Source organism: Nesoenas mayeri, assembly GCF_963082525.1.
Source record: "Nesoenas mayeri genome assembly, chromosome: 3".
Lineage (NCBI taxonomy): Eukaryota > Metazoa > Chordata > Aves > Columbiformes > Columbidae > Nesoenas > Nesoenas mayeri.
The window spans coordinates 47967461-47993189 of NC_137544.1; the positions used below are offsets into that span (position 1 = coordinate 47967461).

Genomic DNA, 25729 nt, shown 5'->3' on the forward strand with positions numbered 1-25729 from the left:
TCTATTTCTCCCTTCCTCTGAGATGTCTGAGCTACCATATGCAGTCTGCATCTGGTATCTGAGCTATACAGGGCAAACCTGGCAGGGCAGTTGTGCTGTGGAGGTTGTGGCAGAGGCAGAATTTAGGCAGGAACAGTTAGCTTTATCCCTATGGGTGTGTATCCATCTGTCCACCCATGCTGTAGCCATATGTGCGTTTTATCGTATCTACTTGTCACTATATAATCGTATTAACACCATTTCCCATAAACTGTAGATCGGCACTGAGATATGTTCACAAGTCTTTTTCTGTACCACTGTAAAAGTGCTTTTTAGCAGCTTATGTACATCTTTTTTTTTAAGCCAAAAGAACATTTCCAAGACATTCATGTGTGCAAGAAGTGCTTTTATTTTTGTCTTAAGTGAAAGCCATCAGGATCAGTAAAAAGCTGAGTGGAAAATAGTGCTCTACCTTACAGCAGGCAGGAAAACCAGCTGGGGATCATGGCTCAAAAGTCCCACAGTCAATAATCTTGCAGGCTACTGTAGGCCTTTCGTTAAATGTAGGTACAGCTTCCAGTCTCTGGAGGACCTCCGTGCCCTCGATCAGTTGCCTATGGGAGGGAGAAGGTGCAGAGATGATCCATCTCTGTCCGGAGCCACCTCTGCGGCCTCTGGCTTGTGTGGGGCCGTAACAAACACGGCACTGGTTTCCTACAAACAGGCTGCACTTGCTCTGCTCTTTGAAGAGTTGTTCTTTGCAATGGAGTGACCAAAGTTTTTGATTAAGTAGCTGCTAGTTAGTTAGCATTTTAGGAGAGATGATAATGCTACGGCTTTATGCAGCTACACTTGTTTAAAGAAATAACCATTTACCATGTGCCCTGACGACAAGTGGCCATTACTTTTGAGGAGAAAGACATCAAGAGATGCTGTCAGGGGTGACAGCTATTAGAAGTGACTCCCTGAGAAATATGTCATTTCTCCCATTCACAACGCCAATCTGAATCCTGAAAGCAGTCCAACATTTTGCAGTCTTCATGATTTTTAGCTTGTCGTGCTCCCTTGCTGCGGGAGCACAAGCTGTGTCTCCTGAAAAGGTTCATACCATATCCCATCCCACCCCACCCCACCCCATCCACCACGGTGGTACCAGGCGGGGAAGACACTGCAGGTGGCTCTTGTCGACGTGGGGACATCAGAATGACTGAGCCAGTGCAGGGCTGTAAAGTGCCCATCTGCGCTCATCGTATGCTGTGGCTGCCTTTTGCTCCCTCAGGATCAAACTTCCACTCAGACTGAAGAGGGTCTGGCTATAAAATCATGGATCCTGCACCTTTCACATTACATGGAGACAGTGTCAAGGCAGAAACTTGAGGTGAATGCTGCTGGTTATAAATATATCCAGCCAGGAATCGCTTTTGGGTTGTTCTCTGTAGGTTAGACAGACTTTTCACTTCCTTTAAAAATGCTTTCTCCGCAATGTTGTTACATGAAAACTGCACTGTGAATTTCTCTCTCGATGGTAATACATACATACTTTGCTCTCTTACATTAAACAAACTGTTCAGAGCAATAATCTTCCTTATTGCATTCCTGAAAATCTAAAAATCTTTACAGGGCCAGCCCTATATATTGACCTACTGAGAACAAACTCTCAGCACACATTCTGTAAGATACTTTCAGCTCATGAGGGCAGAGGAGCCTGGAGGCTTTGCTCAGTGCCCCCCATATGTACGTACCCAAAAGCCACATATTTTTTGTCCAGGTACGGAGCTGGCTGGAGAGTGATGTAGAACTGTGAGCCGTTGCTGTGGCGGCCCTTGTTGGCCATCCCGAGGACTCCTCTTCCCTTGTGATGGACAGAGAAGCTTTCATCTAGGGAAAGAGTTCAGGGGTGAAAGGCTGCAGTTGTCTTGCTCCCTGTGCTGCTATTCACTGTGCAGCTCCCTTTTGGCAGCTCCTGCAAGCTCCCCTTTCCTTCTTCCCCCTCTACCCTTCTCCTTTTCCCCAAAAGTCTCAAGTCTCACGCAAGCCAATTCTGGTTTGAATCAATGTCTTTCATAGAAAGAGCTTCCCACTACTGCCTAGGGCTTAAGCCAGTAAGCAAGCTGATGAAAAATAGCCATGGAAAAGCACTCTGGTTATTTCTGAATGTCAGAGCCACAGCAATGATGCCTCCAGCTCCCCGCTGTTGGTCTGTAATGCCTCTTGCTGGAACTCAGGGCCCTTAGCATGACATTTCCCCACAGCTGCTTGGGATTATTCCCACTGTAGGGATGAGGAAGGTGGGAGGCAGCGCGGATGCTCCAAGCACAACCTCTGCTCTGCCTCCCTCCTGCCGCTGCTTGCAGTGAAGAGGACAAGATCCCCCATGAGGGAACAGGGCTGTGTGGGCACAACATGCCTGGTGGGATGCTCAGGTGGCTCCAGAGGGTGAGCAGGACTTGTCTTTAGCCAAATAAAATGACAGAGCTAAATAAATGGAGAGCAGATGTTTGTTTAAGGAGGCTGAGGTGCTCCCAGAGAAGAAGCTTTGTTCGGCAGCCTGGGCTAGGAGAGGAGGCAGGTGATGGGAGTGAGAGCCACGAGGAGGTGAAGGGGAACTTCTGTGCCAGCTGAGGAAGGACTGGTGAGGGAGGGATGCCTGGGGAAGGACAGGCATTAGGCATGCTTGAGTTTGGGGGATGATGACAAGGACTTGATTCTCTGTGGAGAGGAGCCTAGCTATGAGGTGAGCAGGGAGTCCACTGATCCTGACCTCTTCCATCACCCATCTCTGACCTGATCACACTGAGCAGTCAAGAGGCCCATCAAGCTTTCAACAAGCCTGAAGGAAGCTGTAGAAATACTTAGATTTTATTGTTCTCTGATTTTCTTTTTTTAAACTCTTTTTACCCTGTTTGAGTGCCCTTCTCAGAAACTGATTGATAAAAATGATAATTAAATTTTAACTGAAGAATTACTCCCTTGCGGTTTGCAAAGTGACTTCAGCAGACTAATTTTGGAGCAGGATGCTTTGTCCTATGACATGATGCTCCAGTCTGAGTGATTCTCTGTAGTTACCTCAGTCCTTTCAGCTCATTACAGTAAAATGCGGTTGCGTCCCATTAATTTCAGCAAGCGTTGCAGTGCCCGGATGTGTGCCAAGCGCAGAGTCTCACAGAATGTTACCGTCTGACAGAGGCATCTCTCACCCTTTTCAGATATCAAAGATATTTGTCCTCTGCCTTCAGTGTGAAATAGTTTTGCGGAAAGTACTGGGAAAGCAATCTAAGCCTTAAAATAGAAAGGGATACCCAAGGGAACACCTTTCTCAAGCAACTTTTAGTTAAAAAGAGGGAGGGGAAAAATTAGCAAATCCTTTCCTTTAATACATCAATATGTGGAGTATGTGCAGATGGGTAATAAAACTCTTCCAGGGACACTTTCAAGTTTAACAGATTCCAAATTAAATCCACCTTAAAATTACTTAAGCGATTTTTGACACATTGTCATCTTCCCATATGACACGGCAGCTCCTTTCCCAAGTAGCCCAGGGAAAGCACAAGCTTTGCCTGGAGGAGAAGGATGGAATTGGGAGCAAAACAAGAGATGTGCACAAGCACAAATCTATTGGGTAGCATTGCTAGAAAAGAGGATTTAGAAACTGTTAAATCCTCGGGGAAGTCTGCCTTCAGACAATTTAACAGCCAGCCCTTGTTTTTCCCAATACCAGTTTATGTTCTTTCTGAGATGTGGGTGTCCTGAGAGTCCACACTTGCTGCTATTTCAGGAGCTCCAGTATCAAAGAAGTGACTTTTGCCCCTTCCTGCCCACTAAGGCAGCATTTGCTGCCTTAAATCCTGTATGTCGGACTTCCATTTCCAGCAGCTCCCCTGCCCACTGGTGCTGCACTGGGGCCGGACTTTGGTCCCTCCGTCCCTTGGCCTGGAGGGGAGAGCGGCTTCTCCTGGCCACCAGGATCTTCGGCGTCTTGGGAAAGAAAGTTTTCGGCTGCACTTGGCCTTTCTGATCTCACTGTTGGCTGCTGCCCAGCCTGCTCAAATGTCACATCGTTTGCGCCGTTGGCAGTGGGAAAGCTTTTATAGAAGGGAACATAAATCAGTTTCAAAAGTGCTTTAACTATCATAAAACATCTTTATGGGCAGCATTTCAGCTACACAGAAGATCCCAAGTGTCTATGTCAGTTATATGGATTGTTCTTCTCAAGTACTGCAAGTTATAATGTTCTCCTTTCTTTACATTTTATTACTTTATACCAGTATGGGGGAACATTTTTTGTTAAACTTAGCTCATGGTTGTCATTTCTCGACATCCATGGTTTTATGTGAGATTGAGAAGTAACTCCCCTTACATCAGCAGAGTCACGTAGCTGCTGGCAGTGATGCCTTTGGTGTCCCTAAGCCTGAAAAGCTGCCTAAGGTTCAGGAAATCCAGAGTTTAAGCCAACTTACTTCCACTACTTTAAATGATTTTAAACAAGTGGTGCCTAGAGATTTGTAGCTAATCCACTTCTGCATTTCTAGGGTCCTATCCACAAGGTATTTGCAGTTTGAAGAAGGCAGTGGGTGACCATCAGCCCTCATTTAGGTGAAGAGAAGGGGCTGGTGGAGCTGAGCCTCAGGCAGGGAACATCAGAGGTTGCAGATCAAAAAGTGACCTCGCTAAAGCAGTCTGCTCAAACTAATGCGAGCAGATAATAATTCTGACTGAAAAGCAAACACTTCTGTTTTAGAGAGATGAAAGGCAATTCCCAGGTTATTCTGCGAATAAGATCAGATCAACAACTTGATTTTTGCAGAAACTTGTCATTTGCACAGTAAGATAGCTGAGGAAACATACCTTCAAAAGTGGGACCATAAATTGACTCTCCTTCATCTCCCCTTCCAGTTATGATGTCTGCAGGGTAGATAAAAGTAATCATCAGAGACCAGGTTTATCACAGGGTTTATTGGGGTTTGTCAGTGAGCAGCTCGGCCAAGGTCAGAGACGTGGGCTGCGCATCAGCCCGGGGGAACAACTGCACCCATCTTTCTGTTTTACTGCCGAAATTTTGTCAGACCTTTGGGAAGAGCTCTGCTTCTGTCCCAAGAGATGGCTGCTCTATGGAAAGCTATTTCGCATGGCACATTTAACTGCGGCACCTCTGCGAAGGTCCAGCATCTGCTGCTGGGAGAGGTCCTGCGGTGGCAGTGGCCAGCTGAGGACAGGGCACCCTGGACAAGGACGCCTATTGGAGCGAGTAGCGTTAGAAGAAGGAAGGATGAAAATGCAGCTGTGATATTATGGTGAGTTAAGACCACTAGCTTGTCTAAGAAAAGAGATTTGATAAGAGTGAAATTCCCATTGAACCAGATTTCTGATGAATAAGGCACTAAAGAAACCTGATGCATCTATTTTTTTACTTTTTTTAAAAGAATTCTGATTTTGTTACTTTATTTAGACATTGTCTTATGCCAGTCAGGTTATGGTTATTCCTCTATACCAGTAAGCTTGTCATTGTAGGCTTCTTTTATGGACTACATAGATATCTGCATAGTGATTCATTAAAAGTAGGAGGTGTATCTCCAAAGTTATACATACCTGAAATGGATTTAAGCACTCACATTTGGAGCAACGCAAACACAGGTGAGAAATACAGGTAGGTAAGATGGATGATAGATGCACCAAAACGGGGTAATGAAGGAGATGCCTTCTGATACACCTCACTAATCTTGGGTTTCCTGGGGATGTCATTGGGCAAGCTGTGTGATCCATCATTCCTGGTGCCTTTCTGCTTGGTGCCACACGCCGGGCACAGCACCGGTGTTCAGACAACTCAGCAGCACATTTGCAAGGGCTCTGACACCTGGCTAAACACCTCCGTGAGTTAATCTCTCTATAAAACAAGTAATATGTTTTCCTATGGACATTTTTAGTTTTTGCATGTTTCCAATTAGTTTCCTAATTACTTACTAAAGAACTTAATGGAAAAGAGTTTTAATGTTTTCAATTAGTTTCCTAAATTCTTTTGATAAAGGTCTTGGATAATCAAAAGAATAAATTGCCCAAACTTACCCTGTGTTTAGAAAATGACATGGCTAAAAAAATATATATATTTTACGTTTTTACATATATATATATATATAAATGAAGATATTAGCTTTGTCCTGGAGTTCAGTTATGTCTCCATGGATGAAGACTGTTATTCTTGCAGATCCCCCTGCCTTGTGCTGTAACTGGGTTTTACTCAGGACCCCTGGCGACGCACCTCCTCCTTGGATCCACCCATTTTTCACTACACGATGAAAAAGGGAGTTTTTGTAGGTGAGCTCTCGGCCGTCACGGAGAGACTTTGCTCCTCCGGTGCACAGGGCACGGAAATTCTCACAGGTCCTGGGACATGCGTCTGAAAAGAGCTGCAAAAGCAAGAAGAGGAAAATACGTGTGAAATTCCTAGCTGGTCAGATTTCTGTCCCCCCTCCATGGGCAGGTGAGACCATGGTGCTAGGTGGACTTGTTCCTTGTTTTTGCTTTTTTATTCTGTAACATACCTCCAAGAGCAGCCTCCCAACAGGCTGTTCCTCAATGGATATCTCCAGGTACACAAACACGTGCTGTTTAAAGCAGAAAAACAAATGCAGTGAGGGAAAGGCCAGGTCTCTGTGCTGCGGTCGCTTCCTAACGCCGGCCAGAGTCCAGCTGACCGGCAAGAATGGTCTCGGGAAATGTTTGCAGAATCGACATTGCAGAACAGCATTCCTACTGTTTTGTTTAAATAAGAAAAAATGTGATGTTTAACTTCACTCTGGGCAGAAATCATCCTAACAGTGTGTTGAAACAAATTACTGGGCAGGGCTGCTTCATCTTGCATTTATTTACATGCCTATTGCAGCTTGTACAATACAGGCAGGAATAAAAGATTCTCCAGGAATACTGGCCACCTCACCAAAATGGACACTTCTCGCTCCTTCCAGTCAGCCTCAAACCTGCACACCATCGATGCTGTACTTTCTATGTTACTTTAGTATGGTATTGTTTTTTCTCTGCTCTCAATACCGACTCAGAGCCAGCCATATCACACCTTACGACACCACAGCATTTCAGGTGGTCTTGGCTAGGAAAGCAGAGGTTTGGAAGCTGGGCTTTTGGCACCCAAGAATAAGGCTACACAAGTATTTTGGTAACCAAGGGCTTGGCGGTCTGGGATTTTGGAGCAGCGCTGTTGCAGCATGGGCAGCAATGCACTTTGATCTGTTCAGCCCCAAAGCGGTTAATAGATGTTGAGCACCTGGGCTGGTGTTCACCCCTTCCTGGCTGCCAAGAGGCACAGAAGCTGCTGTTCTCAGGAGGGGATGCTCCCCATCAGCCTCTCCAGCCCCAGAAAACCAAAAGACTGCCACCACCGTGCTCATTCTTTCCTCCTCATATCTGCCCTTTCATTTGACAGCCTCTCCAGCTGCTTACAGACCTTTTAGCCTTCTTGTAAAATGGTGCTACTTGCCTGGGTGTTTTTCAGGTATTTGCTGTAGAAATCCTCAGCAATCGCTTGGTAAAGTGCCTTGGGCTTAAAGTCACGATAGTCCCACTCACGGGAAGACCACTTGAGCAGCTCCTCCTCGTCCCCCAGCAGCTGCCCATCGAGGAAGCACATCACCGAGGAGGCATATGCCCACACCTCGCCTCTCAGTTCCTGCATTTCAGAGGAAAAACACAGTCTCCACGGATTATTTACACTTTTAGTGAAGAAACAATCAGTAATAATTCACTGCAGGTAAGGTGGTCTCTGACATTTTTATGCTTCTCCTACTTTTAAAACTGCAAAACCCGTCAACTGGAAGGGATTGGGCAGGAGCTTTTGGTGAACTGTGCTGACATTGCATGCAGTTACGTGCCCTGAAGGTCTGGATCTTGCTGCTATGGGACATTATCGTGGCAAGAGTTGCCTGGGTGTCACTTTGGGGCCAGTTCAGACTGAACAGACCCCTCAGGGGTCTCCGAGGACATGAAATAAACCCGGGTGGAAGAGCTCACTTCTGAAACCTGTGGCTGGCACTGAGCTGGGAGAGGCTGCAGCCCCGGGAGAGGACTCATGTCTAAAGCAACCTGAGGAAACAAGAGTTACCTTCTTTTTCTCTTGTAAATATTCATGCCATGCAAATTCTACTAAAGGCTGTATTACAGGATCTGCAAACTTGCTTGGAAACTTCAGCTTCAGAGCCTAGATTTTCAAGGTAAGGAAAAAAAAAGTGCTTATAAGAAGTTTAACATTCCCTCCCAGTCCTATCACAGCTTGTATTTCTCCCATGAACTGCAACCTAAGCCACGTTCCAATCCAGTTATTGCTCTGCATCCCTCATGCCTTTGATGTAATTCCTGACACTTACGGAAGTACACACAAATCATTCAAAATCCCTCTTTGCAGATCTAGTGGGTGTCTTGTTTTTAAATGAAGGGCTGCTTCACAAATGTTACTGAATTGTACTTGTGCTCCCTCCCCATGCCGCTCCCCTTGATGTGAGCGGTGAGACATTGAAAGATGTTGCTGGGCATCATCAACTGCAATTTCGTGTGCACAGAGAGTCACAGTCCTGTACTGTCCTAGATGACGGGGCCCAAGGCTTTGGGGCAAGTGAGCAGCTCGGTGAAGGCTGCAAGGTGAACGTTTCCAGTCGCTGTTGCTTGTAGTACTGCATCTGGAGCACATCACTATATGGGTATGGGACATCCCTGTCGATGCATTTAGCCTCATCTCCATCTGGGCTGAGGCACACAAGTGCCACAAGCTGAGGCTTAAAGCCAGCCCAGCTGGCCTTAAAAAGAATGAAGCAAAGAAGTGACTTTCTGTTCAGCTCCTGGTCGCTGTTGCTATTGTTGGGACAGTGGCTGGAAAGATTAAAAAAAAAAGGGGGACAAAAAGCCAGGAGGCACACACCTCCTGCGGCTATTGGCTTGGATTGGCTTGGCTTGTCCTTAGGGCTGCTGATAGATGGCAGAGCTTCAGCAGCTGTAAATAATGCTGGGGAACCAGCCTGGCAAGTAAACTCTTATGGGCAGGGAGGGCACAAAGGTCAGCACTGTGCACCCCGCGGCAGGCTGTGTGCTGTGCCGTGCTGTGCATCCACTGCACAGCTGAGCTGCTCATAAAAAGTCTGCAAAACCCCATGAGGTTTGCAGCTTTTTGCTCTCTCATCTGAACCAACAGAGCTGCATGAAGGGACTTGCCATAGGCTGCCAAGTTGGACAACGCTGCAATATGCATGACGTCTTAGACAGCGTTGCACAGTTGTAAAATCTCTTGGAGATGTAGGAATAAGGAGGGGAAGATGCTGCAGCAGAGACCTCCCACCCCGGGCAGCACTGAGCCGGGAGCCCATAAAGCCTGCGCCTATCAGTGCCAAAAAAGAGGAGAAGACTGAAAATTTGGAATATTTTCTTCCTGAAAGGAGCTGCCAGGCAAGGCGTTGCTCTGCTTGTTTACTTCCAGCCCGCACTGCTCCCCGCTGCTCCCGACCCGGCACCGGGATTACCTCTGCCGCGCACTTGGCCACGTGGAAAGCCGTGTCCTGGAGCAGCCCCACCACCGTCACTGCCACCGTCACCCCCCGCGGGCCCATGGCTCCCCGGCCACCACGACTCTGAGTCCGTCAACAGAGCCCGGCTCCCTGGCAACGCCGGACACCAACACACCCCCTCCACTTCTAAGCACTTCCCAAACCCAACGTAAGCAGGTTTCAACCCTGTGGGATGGTGGGAAATGCTCCCGTTTCTCTTTTCCCCTGAAGGAAGGAAAATGAGGTTACACAGAAAGCGTGTGGCTGAGCAGGGGACTGACGCCAACTCTTTCCAGAGCTCATGATGGGTGCTGTCAGTACTGGGTCATTATCCTGTTGCTAATGGTGACTGATAGCAGATGCCCAGCAAAAAGTGGTAAGAATAAGCAGACATGAGCCCACTGCTTCCCCACTACTGTCCCAGCCCCTGGTGATCCTCAGCTCAAGGATTTCCTGGTATCTTTCTGTTTAATTCCCCTTGGTGGCTCTTTTCCATATTGATTTCTTTTAGACAAATGTAAATATCCAGCCCCCACAAAATCCAGTGAAGATGAGACTTACATCTTAATTACACCCTGTGGAAAGTGTGCATCTCCTTTTGATGCAGCAGCTCCTACCCACAGCTGTATTTGCTGGGCGCTGCCGAGACACCGTTCACATCGGCAGAGCAGGCAGAGCCATACGGGGCATCGATGGAGCCGTTCCAGAGGGATGGCGGCTCCCACAAAAGTGGTTTTGTGGGACAGCTGTAGGTTCAGCCCAGCTGGGGCAGGTCGCTTTTGTCTCTGAGGAACGTGAATTTTAGGAGATGCTGATGTTGGAAATGACAAGGCTGAATTATATGTCACGCCAAAAATTTGTGTAATTTTTCCTGATATCATGGAACAGAGAACAATCATCACATCCCCAGGAAAAATACATCTTTAATGCGTCAAAATCCTGTTGCAGATGAGACAGTGTGATTTTCCAGGGGAAAATATGCTTTGCAAAACAAACCTGTGTTAAATACAATAAAAATTACATTAATTTATCATCTTAATAGCAACGTGCACTTTTTTTTTTTCCCAATTGTCTATACAAATGGCTTTATAAAGTGATAAATTTGTACATAACCACAGAATTGGAACCGAGAAGCCTGTAGCCTCTCAGCTACATGTTTCTGAACTACCCATGTAAAAAATTGAGATTGAGAAAGAACTCACAGGTTGCAGAGGGGCTCCCCCACAGAACCCTGGATTTTCTCTGGTCTGTGTGTGGCTCAGTGATATTTTCGTACAGCGATTCATCAGGGTTACACTTTCATAGCTATTTTGCAGCAATGTTGGATTTGAAGAGCTCCATCCTCACATCATCAAAGACCGTGAAAACTATCAGATTCTGAAGGCTTAGCTATCACAGCTACTCCCTTGTCTGAAAGACCCGTGTACAAGATGTTGTAATTTCATTTTACGATGTTGTCCACCTGGACAGGACTGTTTTCTGAAAATTTACAATGAGCTTTTTTTTTAATAGAAGAGCAAGCCAAGAGCCTCTGATTACTTGCTATCTCTATCCATTCTGCTTTTTATTTCTCCTCTTCACATCACTTTGTAATTCAGGTACATTACAATCTATTCAACAGGTTTCCAATTATTAAAATTATAAATATTGAAATATCGAACTGGATGACTGTTATTCATGTCAGCCTCTTGCTGTTACCTGTTTACGACAACATGATGTTGTTCTGCAAGCTTATTTGTAGTACTTGAATACACATAAATGCTTTGCTGGTGGTAAGAGTTAGACAGGACTTTGCTGGTATGGCTCTGCTCGCCAGCTGTGGCAGATGTGCCACGCTGCATTTGGTTGGAGAGAAAAACAGTTATCATGAAGAAAAATATGGAAACCACAAGATGTTGTGCAGTACATCTAAATGATGGTACTGAAACCCTTTCAAAAGCCGTGCAGCTAATGTTCTTGGAAACGCAAAATCCTTTGAAATGTGTAAATGTGCCCTGACAGGAGACTGAGAGTTTTGCTTCTGTGTGATTCTGAGAGGGTTTCCTCACCTCTCCACCTGCTGTGCCTGCAGCCATTTCAGTTCCTTTTGGTCCAAGACAGCATCCGAAAGAGACTGAGAAAGAGAACAGAAAACCAGACTGGATTAATTAAAGGAGAAAAAAAAAGAAAAAAAAGAAAAAAAAGGTGAAGGTACTGAAGGTGCTCTGGCAGGAGAACCGTGGCATTCTGGTGAAGGGCAAGTCAAATGACTACAGCATCATCCTGCTGAAAGCTACACAAAGAATAACGCTGTGCTTGTCGAAGACGCAAATGTCAAATAACTTCACAGCAAATACCTGGAGAGGAAACATTGCACAGCTCGTCTGCTGAAGCTGCTGAACCACAACAGTGCTGTGGTGACTAGTGGGAGGGCCACCTTGGGCTGCCACAGCTCCTTCCTGAGAGATACCATGCAGGGAGAATGTAGCTGTTTGATCCCCCAGCAGTAGCAGCAAACAACGTGGGAGACTTCAAGAAAAGGTCCTCCCGCTGCCAGGGAACGATGGACAGATTCAGCTCCAGAAGGAAGGAAGATCTCTACAAGCTTAGTCTTCCAGGTGGAAGGCAGAAACTGATAGCACTTTATCAAGAAATTCAGAGCAAAGCCAAAGGGATAAGCTGGTTTTGAAGATGACATGTACTAGCAGGGCTGTTCACAACAACCCGAAGTTATCCAGGAACTGCTGTAGTAGCCACAAGGCGTGCTGCCTTTGAGGACAAGGAGGATCCAGTGGTTCTGAAGGGAAGACCCATGAACACTGGGTTCCCTTCAAGAAGGCACGGACAGTGGGATACAGCCTCAGATGTTAGAAAAACTTGCAGGACAGGGTAGGGAGTTCCTAAATAAACCAAAACCCTGCATCCTGCTATTCCAGAGATACTTTCAATCAGGTTGGATTAAAATATTAGCCAGAAATGAGCAGTAAGCATACTACAGTGAGATGCTGATTCACCTAGAGTATGTCTGGATGGGTTTCTCCATTTGGAATAATTGCTTGGGCCAGAAATAAACAGCAGTCCCTCTGCTGTAGAAAACCATTTATTGTCCACCATACTTTACAGAGGATCTGAAAAGGGATGGAGCAAATAGGACTGTTATAGTTTACAAGACTGCAGGTCTGCAAGAAGCAGACTCTTGAATGCTTCTAACAAGCAGACAAAAAGAGGTCGTGAAACCACAGCTATGGAAAGTATGGCACTATCTGTTCCTTCTCTGCTCTTGAAAAGAACCTGCAATAGCAGTAGGATTGTGACAAACCCTGCCCAGATGGACTTCTGACCATGGGAATATGTGTCTCCAGGAAGCACCCCTGAGTGCTGCCTGGACTTCGGGCACACCTGCTTCCCAAACTGGTCTCCCCCCACCACTTCCAGGTTGGACTGAGCTTCTCCTGGACGTGGATACTCAGAGAGTCAGTGAGACAGTCTGCTGCAGGGATGGAAGACCTGGGGAGACAGAAGTACCAAGCTGCTCTGCTCACATGGGCATTGGGTCAATGATGAGGAACAAATCCCATACTGGCTTTCATTTAAGGTCAAGTGGGAAAAGACTGAAAAAAAAGAAATCCCAGCGCAGCAGGATAGGCCTTAGCAAACACCAGCCATGAACTTGATCACAATGACTAACCAGCTAAGACAGTAAAACAAGTGTCTTACAAATAAAGAGATGAACTACTGCCACGATCAATGCCAGGCTCAGCACCCACAACTTAAACCTGAGAATAGGCATTCAGCTTTTTAGAGTTCACAGTGAGATAGTCATCTCCTCTTGCACTCAGATGCTAAGAGGTAATTGCTGTACAACCCCTCGCAGTCCTTTTTGAGTCCCTCTGAGCAGAAAAGAGCATAAAACAAGTACTGAAAAACCCCTTGCAAAGTTACACATGCTGGGATGAGGCTTTTCCTATTGACAGCATAATTTGCTTTCACAGCTCATATGAAATGAATAATCTGATATTCATCTGTCAAAAATGAGATCCTGGAGTGTAAGGGCAAGCAGAGTAAGTGCACATACAAGTCAAATACATACTCTAGAGCGTGTTTGCTCTGCCCCTCAGGGATTTGTTTCTACTTTCATCTGGAGAATCAGCCAAAATCTTCAGGAAAAGCCAAAATGTCATAAACTTGTATTTGAAAAAAAAAAAGTAAAATCCTTTTAGAGTTCAACTACATTGGGTAACTTAAAAATTAAGAAATACACAACGGTGTTAAATACTCACAAAAAGTGATCTTTCTGTAGTAGCCTTACTGTCCTGTGTTGGTGCCTAGAATCCTAATCTCATTTTAACACAGAATGCAGTGAGATGGATTTGCTAAGATTAGTCTATGTGAGAAAATGAGCAGTTAAGGTGTTTACTGGCTAAGGAGTACAGATATTTAGAGAGCTGCTTTGAAATGTAGTTTCTAAGGGATGCATTTTTTTGCTAAATTGTTCTTAGTGGCAGCTGGTCTAAAAAGCAAAGCTGAAGGGATTTCCTTTCAAATTCAAAGCAGTCCTAGGCTTCAGTTGCAGCCTTAAAAACACGCACACATAAGAGGGATTTATTTTCATCTTTAATAGAAATGCACTCAACAAAAAGGAAGCAAATGGTGTCAAAAAGCAACGTTTGTGGTTGGAGAAACCACGCGAGCTTCTCAAGTACAGGCTCCGATGAGTGCCGACAGCTGAGGCAATGCCGGGTGCAACATTTGTCGCCGCTGTGCTGTTCACAGGAGCCCATTTCTTCACTGGTAATTTGTCAAAAAGCATAAGAAAATTCCAAACCCCAAACTTTCTTTTTAGTTATAGGGAAAGCATTGAGCAATCAGTATATGATAGTGACTCAGGCATAATTGTAGCACCATCCTTAATCCTGCAATGGTAAGTTCATAATGAACAAATCAAAGGTCAAAAAAAGAGGAAAGTATTTAACAGTTACTTTACTAGTAGTCTTAGAATTTAGCTTGCAACCAGCTTTTAAGCATTTCAAGATTAATTCATATATGGCAGAGAAGCAACTCAGCGCAAGCTCCTGTAAACTTATAACCAGACAGTATTATGGCGGCACATTACAGTATTTCAGATCAAATTCAAAGCTGCTAGGATGAAATCACTAGTATATTTACCGTAAGCTTAAATTTATACAATTAATCAGCAAGATTTTAATAGATGTTGTAACAAGCTTTACTGTATTTTTTCATCTGTTCTCGCAGCATCAAGACTTCAAGCTTCTGAAGTACAACAGTGGAATATGCTGGTTTTCTTTGGTGGCAGAAAGTACATAAATTTTATTTCTCCATTTTGAGAGGAAATAAAAGGTGAAAAGCCTAAAGAGAGTTTTGCTGTGGGATGCTTTGGGCTTTTTTTTTCCCCTCACTGATTAATTCCCACTGTCTACCCTTTTCATGATCTGTTTATATAAAAACTGATCTAGTACTTTGAAAAAAGGGAGATACTTACCCAAACTCCCCCAACATGTGGTGAGGAGCTGGCTGAGTAGTCTGGACTTGAGCAAGGAACATCATCCAGGATCCAGGCTCCCCAGAAGAAGACAGACATTGACACACCGGACTGGGGGCAGCAGAAGCCCCCCAAGGTGACTGAAGAGCTGAAGCACACAACGGGAAAGGCTGAGGGAGCTGGTTTTGTTCAAGCCTTAAGAGCAGGTGGCTTTGGGAGGACCTTACTGCTGTCTTCAGCTACCTAATGGGAGGGTGGAGAGAGGACACTTCTTGGAGGCACGGCAGTAGGATGACAGGCAGTGGACATAAGCTGGAACATGAGGAGTTCCAACTAAATATAGGAAACATTTTTTTCACTGAAAATGTGGTCAAACACTGGAACTGGTGGCCTAGAGAGGTTGTGGATCTCCATCTCTGGAAGCATTCAGAACTCAACCAGACAACAGCAATCTAATCTAGGCACCCCTGCTTTGAGGAACATGATGGACCAGATGGCCTCTGGAAGTCCTTTCCACCTTCAATTATTTTATCATTCTACTCACTGGACTTTTCTGCCAGTGACTCTCTCTGGGCAGTCATTTATGTACAGAGATCTTCTGTTTCACTTTCAAATTCACCTTAATTTTTACATCTTTCACTTGTTAAAACATAAAATATAAATGTAAATTACAAGTATATTTTAAAACTGAAGTGATGGTTGAGCACGTTGCTTTAAGTCCCAGGGCCATTTTATCTGGATTTTAAACACACTAGTACACTACACGAGACGTTACCGGTAGCCAAAGTTGAAAATGCAAAGCATGTATTCTGGCATGGCATTTTATTAAGATGTCAAATCTCTTTTGTTAGCAGTCAGTCAGTCATTGAAAACAATCTATACACATCTCATCTGGTCAGCAAAAATAGCTGTACGACTTTAACGCAATATGCCCCACTTATATAGCTCATTATGCTCTGAAGTGATTCTGTTCATTAAGTCCCCAAAAGAAACAATTACCAACATTAACATATATTAAAAGCAACATTACATTCTGCTCTCGAAAGTACAAAAAAATAACACTTTAAATATACACTGGCTCCTAAGCTTAGACTGAATCCTGTCAGGAAGAGAATTTTGCACTTCAATAGACAGTGCCTTCAACATCAAGAGCTCTTCAAAGTGCTTGGCAGAGCACGGGAATGCTATCCCCGCTTCCCAGATGACGGAATAAGGCACAGAGGTCAACTACCTCACCCACAGTCACACAGAGAGTGAGTGGCAGAACTAACAGAGCAGAACTTGGGCTTTTCAGTTGTTCTGTGTAACCACCGCATCTCATTGCCGCTATTCAAGTGCAAGGGCCAAAGCATTTCTGAGGAGCAACACTCGTCCAGCACACAGTAAACAGAAGGGGTGATCCACAGCCAGTCGAAGGCTGCAACAACTTCAACCCAAACTAAACAAATCTGGTAGTCAATAAATCAAAATGCACTTAAGGGAATGATCACATAGAAAAATCATACATTAATCATACATTATGGGATCAAGCTGGAACACAAGAGGTTCCACTTAAATTTGAGAAAAAACTTCTTCTCAGTAAGGGTGACGGAACACTGGAACAGGCTGCCCAGGGGGGTTGTGGAGTCTCCTTCTCTGGAGACATTCAAAACCCGCCTGGACATGTTCCTGCGCGACCTCACCTAGGCGTTCCTGCTCCAGCAGGGGGATTGGACTGGATGATCTTTTGAGGTCCCTTCCAATCCCAAACATACTGTGATACTGTGATTAACCTGCAGAGAGAAAGCTCATTAAACATAAGACATATGGTGTTAGCTTTGCAAAAAGTACTGGTTATCTTAAGCTTGACAGTAGTTCAGGTAATGTTGACTTCATCACAGAAGTCATACTTTCTGATAAGCAGACACCTTAAACACTGTTGCTCTACCAGCATTGTACATTTCTCCAGAGAGTCACATGGAAATGCAAGTACAGGGACCAATATCTCCTCAATAAGCATAAACATGCATGAGGCACAAAAACCCCATGCTAATCGCTTGTGAGGTATGGACTAAGTGGTTGAGAAATACCAATCTGGAAAAAAAAAAAAGTCTAAAATAAATAAGGTTAAGAAAACTGAAAGCCAGCCATCAAAAATTACCAGGAAACGCATCTTCAGACAGATTATGCTGCAGAAAAGGACAGGCAGTACGTGTAGTCACTGCCTGGATGAGAAGCACGCTGCAGCCCAGCACTCTGATGACAAATAAGCATTTCAGAAAGCCTGTCCTTGAATAGGATGCTCATGAGATGACTCATTTACTGACAACGACTGCTGATGGGATTCAGAAACATGTACGCTTCGATTTTGTTCTTCGCTGATTTGATGGGAAGGAACTGTATCTTGTCCAGAATGAGACTGTTGACTTGATTCCTGAGTTAACTGCATGTGCTGAGCTGGATGTGAAGATCCTGCTAAGTGGATTTCTTCATTTTGTCCTTGGTGAGCATGAAGATGTTCTAGTGCCTCCTTGGAAAAAGTGATGACATGCATTTGTTCGGGCTGGGCAGTCTCTATTTGGTTTGCAATCATATTGATACTTTGGATTTGTTCTGCTTGCCCCTGCTGAGCTGTAAGCAACAAGTTTTGCAACTGCTGCGGTGGCTGAGCAAGCAGCGTGAGGTTGGCAGCCTGCTCGGTTGTCATATTTGGGGCATTTTCTGCACTCACGATGCTAATGCCTTGATTATGACTAGGCATGAAGTTTATATTATGTACAGCATCTGTAACCAGTAGTTGAATTTCCTGCCCTCCAGAGGTGGCAAGCTGATACTGCTGCAGCTGAAGAATGTTTCTCACTTCTTCTGAACCGGTGTTGGTGCTCGGGGCAGCGCCGGCTTCCTGAAACTGCTTTTCCTTGCTATGAATTTTCAAATGAGACTTCAGGTTGTCCAGACGAGCAAATTGCAAACTACATTCTGGGCAAGAGAAAGGCTTTTTGCCTGTGTGTAAGATACAGTGTCTTCTCTTAGCACTGGAATCAGAGAAGGATTTTCCACATATACCACAAGAATATGGCTTTTCTCCTCTGCAAAAGAATGTACTTGATTTCATTAAAATATTCACTCTGACAGTACTGCTTGCTGCATCTTATTATAGAATTAAAAAAACTTAAATGATTGGTTTGCTAAGTCATAAGCAGTTAAGAATAGTGACACTAAACACATTCTCTGTGTGACTTCCTAATTACTCCCATTTGATGTCACAAGCTGTACAACCACTTTCATTAGTATATAATCAAGCGCTACAGAGGTTAACTGCTCTCCTGTCATTATACTAGAGGTACAAACTCCATGCTGATAGACCTTGACAAGAATGCAACAACTTAAACTGGCTAGTGCTTACCGGTCAAAGAAAGAATGTATATTAAGGCTGTGGACTTTAAAACAGACAGAAGTATCCAAATCCTAACTTGCTGCTCAACTCAAAGGGATGAGGAATTTTACTGGAAATATTTTATTTTATGTAACGCCCACAAAGGTTCATAAAATCATAGCATAGTTTGGGTTGGAAGGGACCTTCAAAGGTCATCTAGTCCAGCCCCCTGCAATGAGCAGGGACATCTTCAACTAGATCAGGTTGCTCAGAGCCCCGTCCAGCCTGGCCTGGAATGTCTCCAGGGATGGGGCATCTACCCGTCTCTGGACAACTTGTGCCTGTGTTTCACCACCCTCATTGTAAAAAATTTCTTCCTCATGTCTAGCCTGAATCCCCCCTCCTTTAGTTTAAAACCATTACCCCTTGTCCTGTTGTAACAGGCCCCACTAAAAATTTGACATGCCTTTATGCAACACATCACGCTGACATGGGTAAAAGAAAACTAATGCTATTAAAGAGACATGATAGACTACAGGGAAACTGGACAATGCTCCAATAACCTCGCTGCCCCATGGCTAATGTTCTGCTGTCAAACAAAAATCCACAGTGAAATTTTCAGATAAATTATATAGAAGTACATTGCCATTAAACAGACACAATACACAAAAGAAGAACCTCCCAAGGTCTTGGCACACTAGTATTTAACAGCGCAGTACTTTCCACTACCAATTATTTCTTTAAATAGCTTAAACACACATGCCAACCTTTAACCACCCATTCAAAATGCAGACAAGCCCTGCCCATTCTATAATTGAACAAGCACTACCTACAGGTATCAGATTAGAAGTTACATTTTTAAAGAATGTAACAAAAATTAGACATACTCTACCTGTGAATTCTAATGTGAGTCTGAAGAGAACTTTTAGCTGTAAATGATTTGCCACAAATTTCACAAGTGAAGGGCTTCTCACCTATCAAAAAGAAATTTGACATAGGGCTTCCCATCAATATATTAAAAACATTTTCTATTTTACCACACAATCAAGTAGCAAGTGTGTATTGTCAAATCCTCACGCTTCTGCCATGGGTCTGAAATCAAAGAATACCTGAAAATGAACGTACTCACTAGTTAAACAAGGGTATAGTACTTTAAATGTGTATTTCTGACCTTTCTCCCCATTAAAGAGAAAGAATTAAGTGATCCAAGCCCTCGGAGCAACAAAGAACGTTCCTACAATACAGATGCGGGTGTTCCACATGGAACAGACGAGTTTGGAAAAGGCTGACCCCAAACTAGTCAGCATTAATGCTCAGCTCATGTGCAGCACCATGCAGATGAGCATGCCCATACTTCCAAACCTGAAAAGTGAATCTATCATCTTAACAAGTCGACTGGCTTCCTGTAAGGCCCCATCCTAGGACTAAGGTATCCTGGGAACACCAGCTTAAGAAAAATTACAGTGAGTTGAATAAATTGTGGGTTTGTTAGGGTTTTTTACTGCATTTGGAATTCTTGTGTCTAATGGAGTGGGAGCAGAGAAGCCAAATTAAATAACAAAAACGTTCACAAGAAACAGATATTACCTAGCCAAACTGAATCCAAATTCATACCATAACACACCCTTTTTGCACTGAGCTTCTTTAAGACACCAGATGGAAAACGCGGATCACTCCTGTGGTAATTCACACCAGCCCAGCACACTGAACTGGGGATGGGGCAGCAGGGAGTTTCCAAGGAAGCTTCACATTTAGTATAGAACTGCAACATTTATCAGCTTTCACGTGGCTTCAGAGGGCACGGTCAAAGCATAAGAGAACAAGAAATGTTTGTCAGAAGGGACCTCTCGTCATCTAGTCCCTGCCTCCTACTGAAAACAGGAGTAACTTTCTAAGTAGACTGTATTCTCACGGCACTCTTCTCCCAAAGCAGAACAGCTGTATCAATGTTAACATCTGTCCCCAGCCTCCTTAGAATTTTACATCTTGCTTTCGAGATGGGACAGATCAGTTGGTATTTCTTCATTGTTAATACTGGTATCTGTCCTGTCTTTCCTGGAAGCAAAAACATATTGCAAGCCAGTTTCTGCCAGAACTCATCTTAATTGATCGATTTTTGTAACTGACGTTGCTACTATGCTTCCTCTTCTCATTTTCCACTATATTTATAGACCTGTATCAGCTTCACATACAAAACTCTTGAGAGTGTCAACAAACACTATGTTCTCCTCAACAGGAAATGCAGCATCTCTAAGTATCACAAGTTAACACTATTCTGGATACACAAAAAACTCCCAAAGGCACAACTTCTGACCTCATCCCAGGGAGTTTAAAACTATGTTTTTTTCACTATGAAAGGGAAGGAAATGAATGAGATACATAACTTGATCTGGTGCAGACTTCACTACAACTGCAGGCAACATACATTCAAGTATCACCTTGCCCTCTAAAGCTCTAAAAACATCTTCTGACACACTTGCATTAAATCATCCCTCCCAGCCCTTCTCCTGCCAATATCTGGTTTACTACAGCAAAATAAAAAGTTAAATGGAAATAACTATTTTTCTGGTCAGCAGCATTTTTCATAAGCACCCCATCCCTCACAGACAGGGGTGTGCAACTCCCTGAAGACATGCACTTTGTTACTACTTATTTCACCTTTAGCCTCACACATGCCGGATGTGCCTCTCATGATAAACTGAATTCCCAGTCCAAGACTCTGTCAGAGAAGAGCAAACTGGTATTTTCTGCAGCAGGCTTTATAAGAATGGGGAAAAAAGCTCTTCCTATAACAGGTACAGAAGTTCATATCACAGAGAAAGTGTCATTTGCCTAACATTGTTTTGTCTGAGTTAATGCAAGAAAAAAAACCACAACACCACAAAAATGAGAGACAATATTACCTGTATGTGTTCTTAGATGTTTCTTTAACTGAGCTGCATCCATGAATTTGCGACGACACTGGTTACATTCCGGCAGTGAACGGCCTTGTCGCAATAATAAAAAAAGTGTCAGTGCAAGAGTGATCCCCTGTATCTCTTCAGTGATCTTTGTTAAAGCACTTTCCTGTAAAATAACCACTTTGATATAATATAGAGATAAAACAAAAGGTGATTCACTGCCTCCTCCCTGTCTTAATTTGTCACACTTCTTCTATTTCTCTATTTAATATTATCATGAGAAAAGAGGGGACTGACACCTGCTCCCCTCCAAACACACTTTCCCTTGAAGCTTTGTAAATTCTGATTTTTCCCACCACTTCCTGTGTGTGTGGCTTAATCCCCATTCTGCTTCAGAAGTGAGGAGGAGAATTTTTAGGGCTTGTTTGCTGTTACTAGTCCAAAGCAGTGGGAAACTACAAGGCAATTTGCACAACTGGCCACAGATGCAATTGTTTATACAATTCCTAGCTTCTATGTAACTTGGACAGCAGGGCTAGAACAATCAAATTGTATGTTAAATACAGTGTACTAATTTTTAACGTTGTAAGAGTCCTTTTCATTAACTATTTTTCTGAACATTCCATTTGTTATACACCATTCTGTCTTCTTCACCCTGTTCATTGTTATATCAAGATACCACATATCAGGGTAGCAGAGACTAAATACATCACTGAACAAGAATTTTCAGCCTTAGTCACTCATTAGGAAGACAAATGAACATGGATTGTTGGCCAGCTCTTTGACTCCAACTTTTTGTACCTGTGTGTACGCGATAGTGGCTCTTGAGCTGCCTCTTTTGGCTGAAGTATTTCCCACATTGATCACATGTAAAAGCCTTCTGCCCTGTAAAGAAAATCACTTATTAAAATGTAAGCCATATCCAAACCAAGCATAAGGATATATATAAACACACCAGCACACACCAGAGGGAGCAGAAAAACCTCTTTTCAGAAAGGCAAATTCTTGGGAGAGGGGTTACATTTGCCTTGAAATATTTACCTGTATGTAGGCTCATATGCTCCAGAAGAGAATGTTTTGTTGTCAGAGCTTTATTGCAGACAGTGCAGGTGTACGGCCGTTCTCCAGTGTGCATCCGCTCATGGACCTGAAGAGAATGCTTCTGGGAAAAGCCTTTGCCACACTCGCTGCATTTAAAAGGGCGCTCCCCTGAAAGCAAAAGATGACACTTGTAAGTATAGATGCATTAGTTCTTGCTACATATTCTGAACTGATAGCGAGATGCACTGCAACGCAGTAGCCACTAAAAAATTACTTTTAAGTAGCGATGCGGAGAACTAAAAGAAAGAGACAAATTTCACATAGCAGTAAAATAATTCTTTAAGTATTGTCATAGAATTCTATGTTTAAACTGAGAAATTATTAACTGCAATCAATGTGAGACATAAAGGCTATGAAATCTGCTGACAAGAATAAAACAGTGAACACTGTCTTGGAGACACACTGTAATAATTTGGATCAGTGTGCTATTTTGGACAGTTCTTGCTGTAGACAACAGCCCACACTTCAACAACTAGCTTGCATTTAGCAACAGGTCACTAAACCCCACCCCAAAAGCAGGAGTCTCTTAATGCCTACCTGTATGACTTCGCTGGTGAATAGCTAAGAAGTGATTATATTTAAATACTTTGCCACAGTCTTTACAGCGAGCTTCAGAACCCGCACGTTTTCTTTTTCCATCAGTCCTCTTTGTCAGTCCTTTTTCATCCTCATCACCGAGGAGTTTATAATCTTTTAGTTTGATTGATCTCCTTATTCTACGTTTGCTGTAACGGCTCTGAGTGCTCTGTGTTATTCCTTCAGATTTGGGGTCATAATTCTCATCCTTCTCAGCTGACAGATCGACAGCAGCTTCTGAGCCACAAGCAGGGTCGTTTTCTCCTGCATCTTTCCTCGCTGGAGCCTGTTCGCTGGCAACTGTTTCTTCTTCCGCAGTGTCTTTTTTCATGAAATTTTGCGCATTTTGCATGGAGTTGTTCTCTCTCAGCTGCACATCTTCGGCAGGATTTGCGGCTGGTTGTTCTTCCTGGACACTCTGGATTTTCCTCGGTCGCCCTCGTTTTCGCTTTGGCGGATCTTCATTTTTCTTGTCGCTTGGAATAATGGCTACAGAGGTTCCACCGTTTGCCGGAGCCGGTAACACGTTACTGGGGCTATGGCTGGCCTGGTAGTCTGTACAGGCCCCTACCAGGTCATTCACTTTCAGCAGCTGTGCAGTGGCCAGAATCTGTTCCGTGCTTCCTTCACTGGCGCGGATGCAACCGGTGTAGATAAACTCTAGCAGCGCTCCAAAGGTGTCTGCAACCATTCCCTCCAACATGTAAATGGACTGCCCTATTTCCCCCTCGTCTACAAACATCATGGAGAAGTATTCACTGCTGGCAGCAAGCAACGCTTTGTGGGCTCTGAAATGCACATTCTCCACTATTAGAGTAATATCACAAAGAAAATCCTTTTTCCTTTGTTCTTCAAAATTAGCTAGAATGATATCTTTGTGAGCTTTGGACTGGATGACGACCAGTTTCTCAGAAGCATCAGAAGTTGTTTCTGCCATTTTAATTGAAAAATATCAAAGGAGGTGCCTACAAGATCAGAACAGCTTTAATAAAGAAGTATTTTAGAAGTCTGCATGATAAGACATTAAATATAATTTGCTTTACCAAAGAGCTTCTAAAGCAATTCTGAAGCAATTCCGAAGCCTCTGACTTTTCTTTAAAAAAAGTCAGCAATAATGCTGCCATAGATTATCTTAAAAAGGTGTTTTTAAATCCTAAGAAATGGCGGCAGATGGTTTCTTCTTGGATCCGAGTTACTGTCTATTATTTCACTTGTTTATCTCTGATGTACTGGCAACTGTGCAGCATCTGAAAAAAACAAAACAAACCTCACTGCCCCTTCTGAAAACTCCTTTCACAATTAAAACAATCAGACAAAAAGAGCTCTTTGTTCATAGCCACTGGAAACAAATAATAATAAAAAAGGTCAACTGCAGCTTCATCACTGCAGATGCCACATTTCATATTATTCAGGGATTAAATCATGTAATCAATTATAAAACTTCACTGGCATTGGTATGGCAGGACTCCATGTCTTCTTTTACACACTTCTGTTCCTTCTGAAAATTTGTCTTTTGGAACATTTACCTGCTAAGCTTCAGCCTATGAAGGTGGGCAATATAAGCATAAAAACTGCAGCTTTTTCCAAGAGCCCTGTCTAAAAATAGGGTTGACTATGGTAGAGATCTGCCAAAAATATCCATTTCAAGAGGATCAGCTGAGCCAGAAGCGAAACAGATCAGCTACCCAGGATCCTAATTTATAAAACTATCATATGAAATACTAATATTCATATTTGTATTTAGCAAGCACAGCAGTTCCAATCACCTGAAGGAAGGCTGTAAAAAACAACACACACTACACACAGATGATACCTAAATCCTACTGAGACGTCCAAAAAGTCTCTTTTAGTTTTTTTAGCCTCATTCAGCTACCAAACAGTTCAGGCTGGAGCCAAATTGTTTAATCTGTGAGCTTTAATTTCCGGAGGACGCGAGCCTGGTGTTGCTGGAGCACCTTAAAGCCGGGCTGCGGGTCTGAGCCAGCCCTGTGTGGCACGGGATGGCAGGAACTCCGAGGAACTGCTGCCAGTCCTGCCCGTGGGCATTCCCTGAACCCACACTCCTCTCAGGCGGGGCAGCGGCTGCTCTGTGGGTCTGGGTTACGTGAAGGACTTTGGTATTCGATCACAAGGCGACATCATTATTATTTGGACTGCAAAATGCAAACGGGCACGCTTACCTAGAAGAACTATAACAAGTAACTCTAGAGGAAGGCTGTACGTAAGGTGAAAGCACCTGTCCTGCCAGCGGCTGTCAGACGCGCTCCAGCCCCCCCACTGATGAACCCCGGACGGACTCGTGAGCAACAGGCGCGTTTTGGGGCGCTGACCCCGGGCCCCCCCGGCGGGAGCACGGCGGCCCGCGGAACACGCCGCAGCGCTGGGGGAGCAGCCAGGACCCGCGGCGGGAGCGCTGCCGCCCACTCCCACCACCCCACTGAAGCCCGAGCTCCGCAACTCGCCCCCGCAGGCTCCGGCCACCCCGCCGGGGGAGGCCACTCGTCCGCCGAGCGGGGCCAGGAGCGGCACCCGGGGCCCAACTGTGTGGTGCTGCGGAGGAGCGGGCGCCGCTCCGCGTCCTCCCGGCTCCACGGCTGCCGCCCCGCCCGGGCCCCGGCGGCTGGAGGGGGCACGGAGGGGTGGCCCGGCGGCGCCCGGCACTCACCGCTCCGCCGCCTGCCCCGCTCTGCGCAGTCGCCACCGCACTTCCGGGCGGCAGCGGCGCGCCTTGCGTCGTGACGTGCCGAGCAGCGTATGACGTGCGGCGGGCGGGGCAAGTGGCGTCAGTGCTGGCTTTTCCCGC

General features: G+C 44.5%; 2 protein-coding genes across 11 annotated transcripts; both read right to left on the minus strand.

The window, feature by feature from the left end:
* Positions 1–481: 481 nt before the first annotated feature.
* Positions 482–9578, minus strand: PPIL6 (peptidylprolyl isomerase like 6; the record flags this gene model as incomplete). The annotated part of the gene is made up of 8 exons (XM_080341946.1): positions 482–593; positions 1722–1857; positions 4825–4881; positions 6233–6380; positions 6516–6578; positions 7466–7654; positions 8087–8182; positions 9492–9578. 8 exons carry the CDS (start codon positions 9576–9578, stop codon positions 482–484), a joined length of 888 nt encoding a protein of 295 aa, XP_080198072.1.
* A 4607-nt stretch (positions 9579–14185) lies between these two features.
* ZBTB24 (zinc finger and BTB domain containing 24) lies at positions 14186–25622 on the minus strand. Of its 10 annotated transcripts, none has more exons than XR_013922003.1 (8): positions 24740–25597; positions 22888–24173; positions 22291–22458; positions 22051–22134; positions 21253–21336; positions 19242–19323; positions 17135–18062; positions 14186–16766 (listed from the first exon to the last, which is right to left on the minus strand). XR_013922003.1 is itself a non-coding variant. In XM_080342292.1 (8 exons), exons 3-8 carry the CDS (start codon positions 23861–23863, stop codon positions 17249–17251), a joined length of 2208 nt encoding a protein of 735 aa, XP_080198418.1. In that variant the 5' UTR covers positions 23864–24173; positions 24740–25079; positions 25592–25622; the 3' UTR covers positions 14186–17248. The 10 variants fall into 10 exon arrangements, 7 of the variants coding, with proteins under 7 accessions (XP_080198418.1, XP_080198417.1, XP_080198419.1 ...); XR_013922004.1 differs by having other exon boundaries at positions 14186–15237; positions 16677–18062; XR_013922005.1 differs by having other exon boundaries at positions 14186–14407; positions 14995–18062.
* Positions 25623–25729: the final 107 nt, after the last annotated feature.

Coding starts and splice junctions, on each gene's coding strand:
- ZBTB24 (XM_080342292.1), bottom strand. CDS start 23,863: ATGGCAGAAACAACTTCTGATGCTTCTGAGAAACTGGTCGTCATCCAG. Junction 19,324..21,252: donor ACATCTAAGAACACATACAG/GTAATATTGTCT, acceptor TCTTTTTGATAG/GTGAGAAGCCCTTCACTTGT. Junction 18,063..19,241: donor ACTCACATTAGAATTCACAG/GTAGAGTATGTC, acceptor ATTCTTTTGCAG/AGGAGAAAAGCCATATTCTT.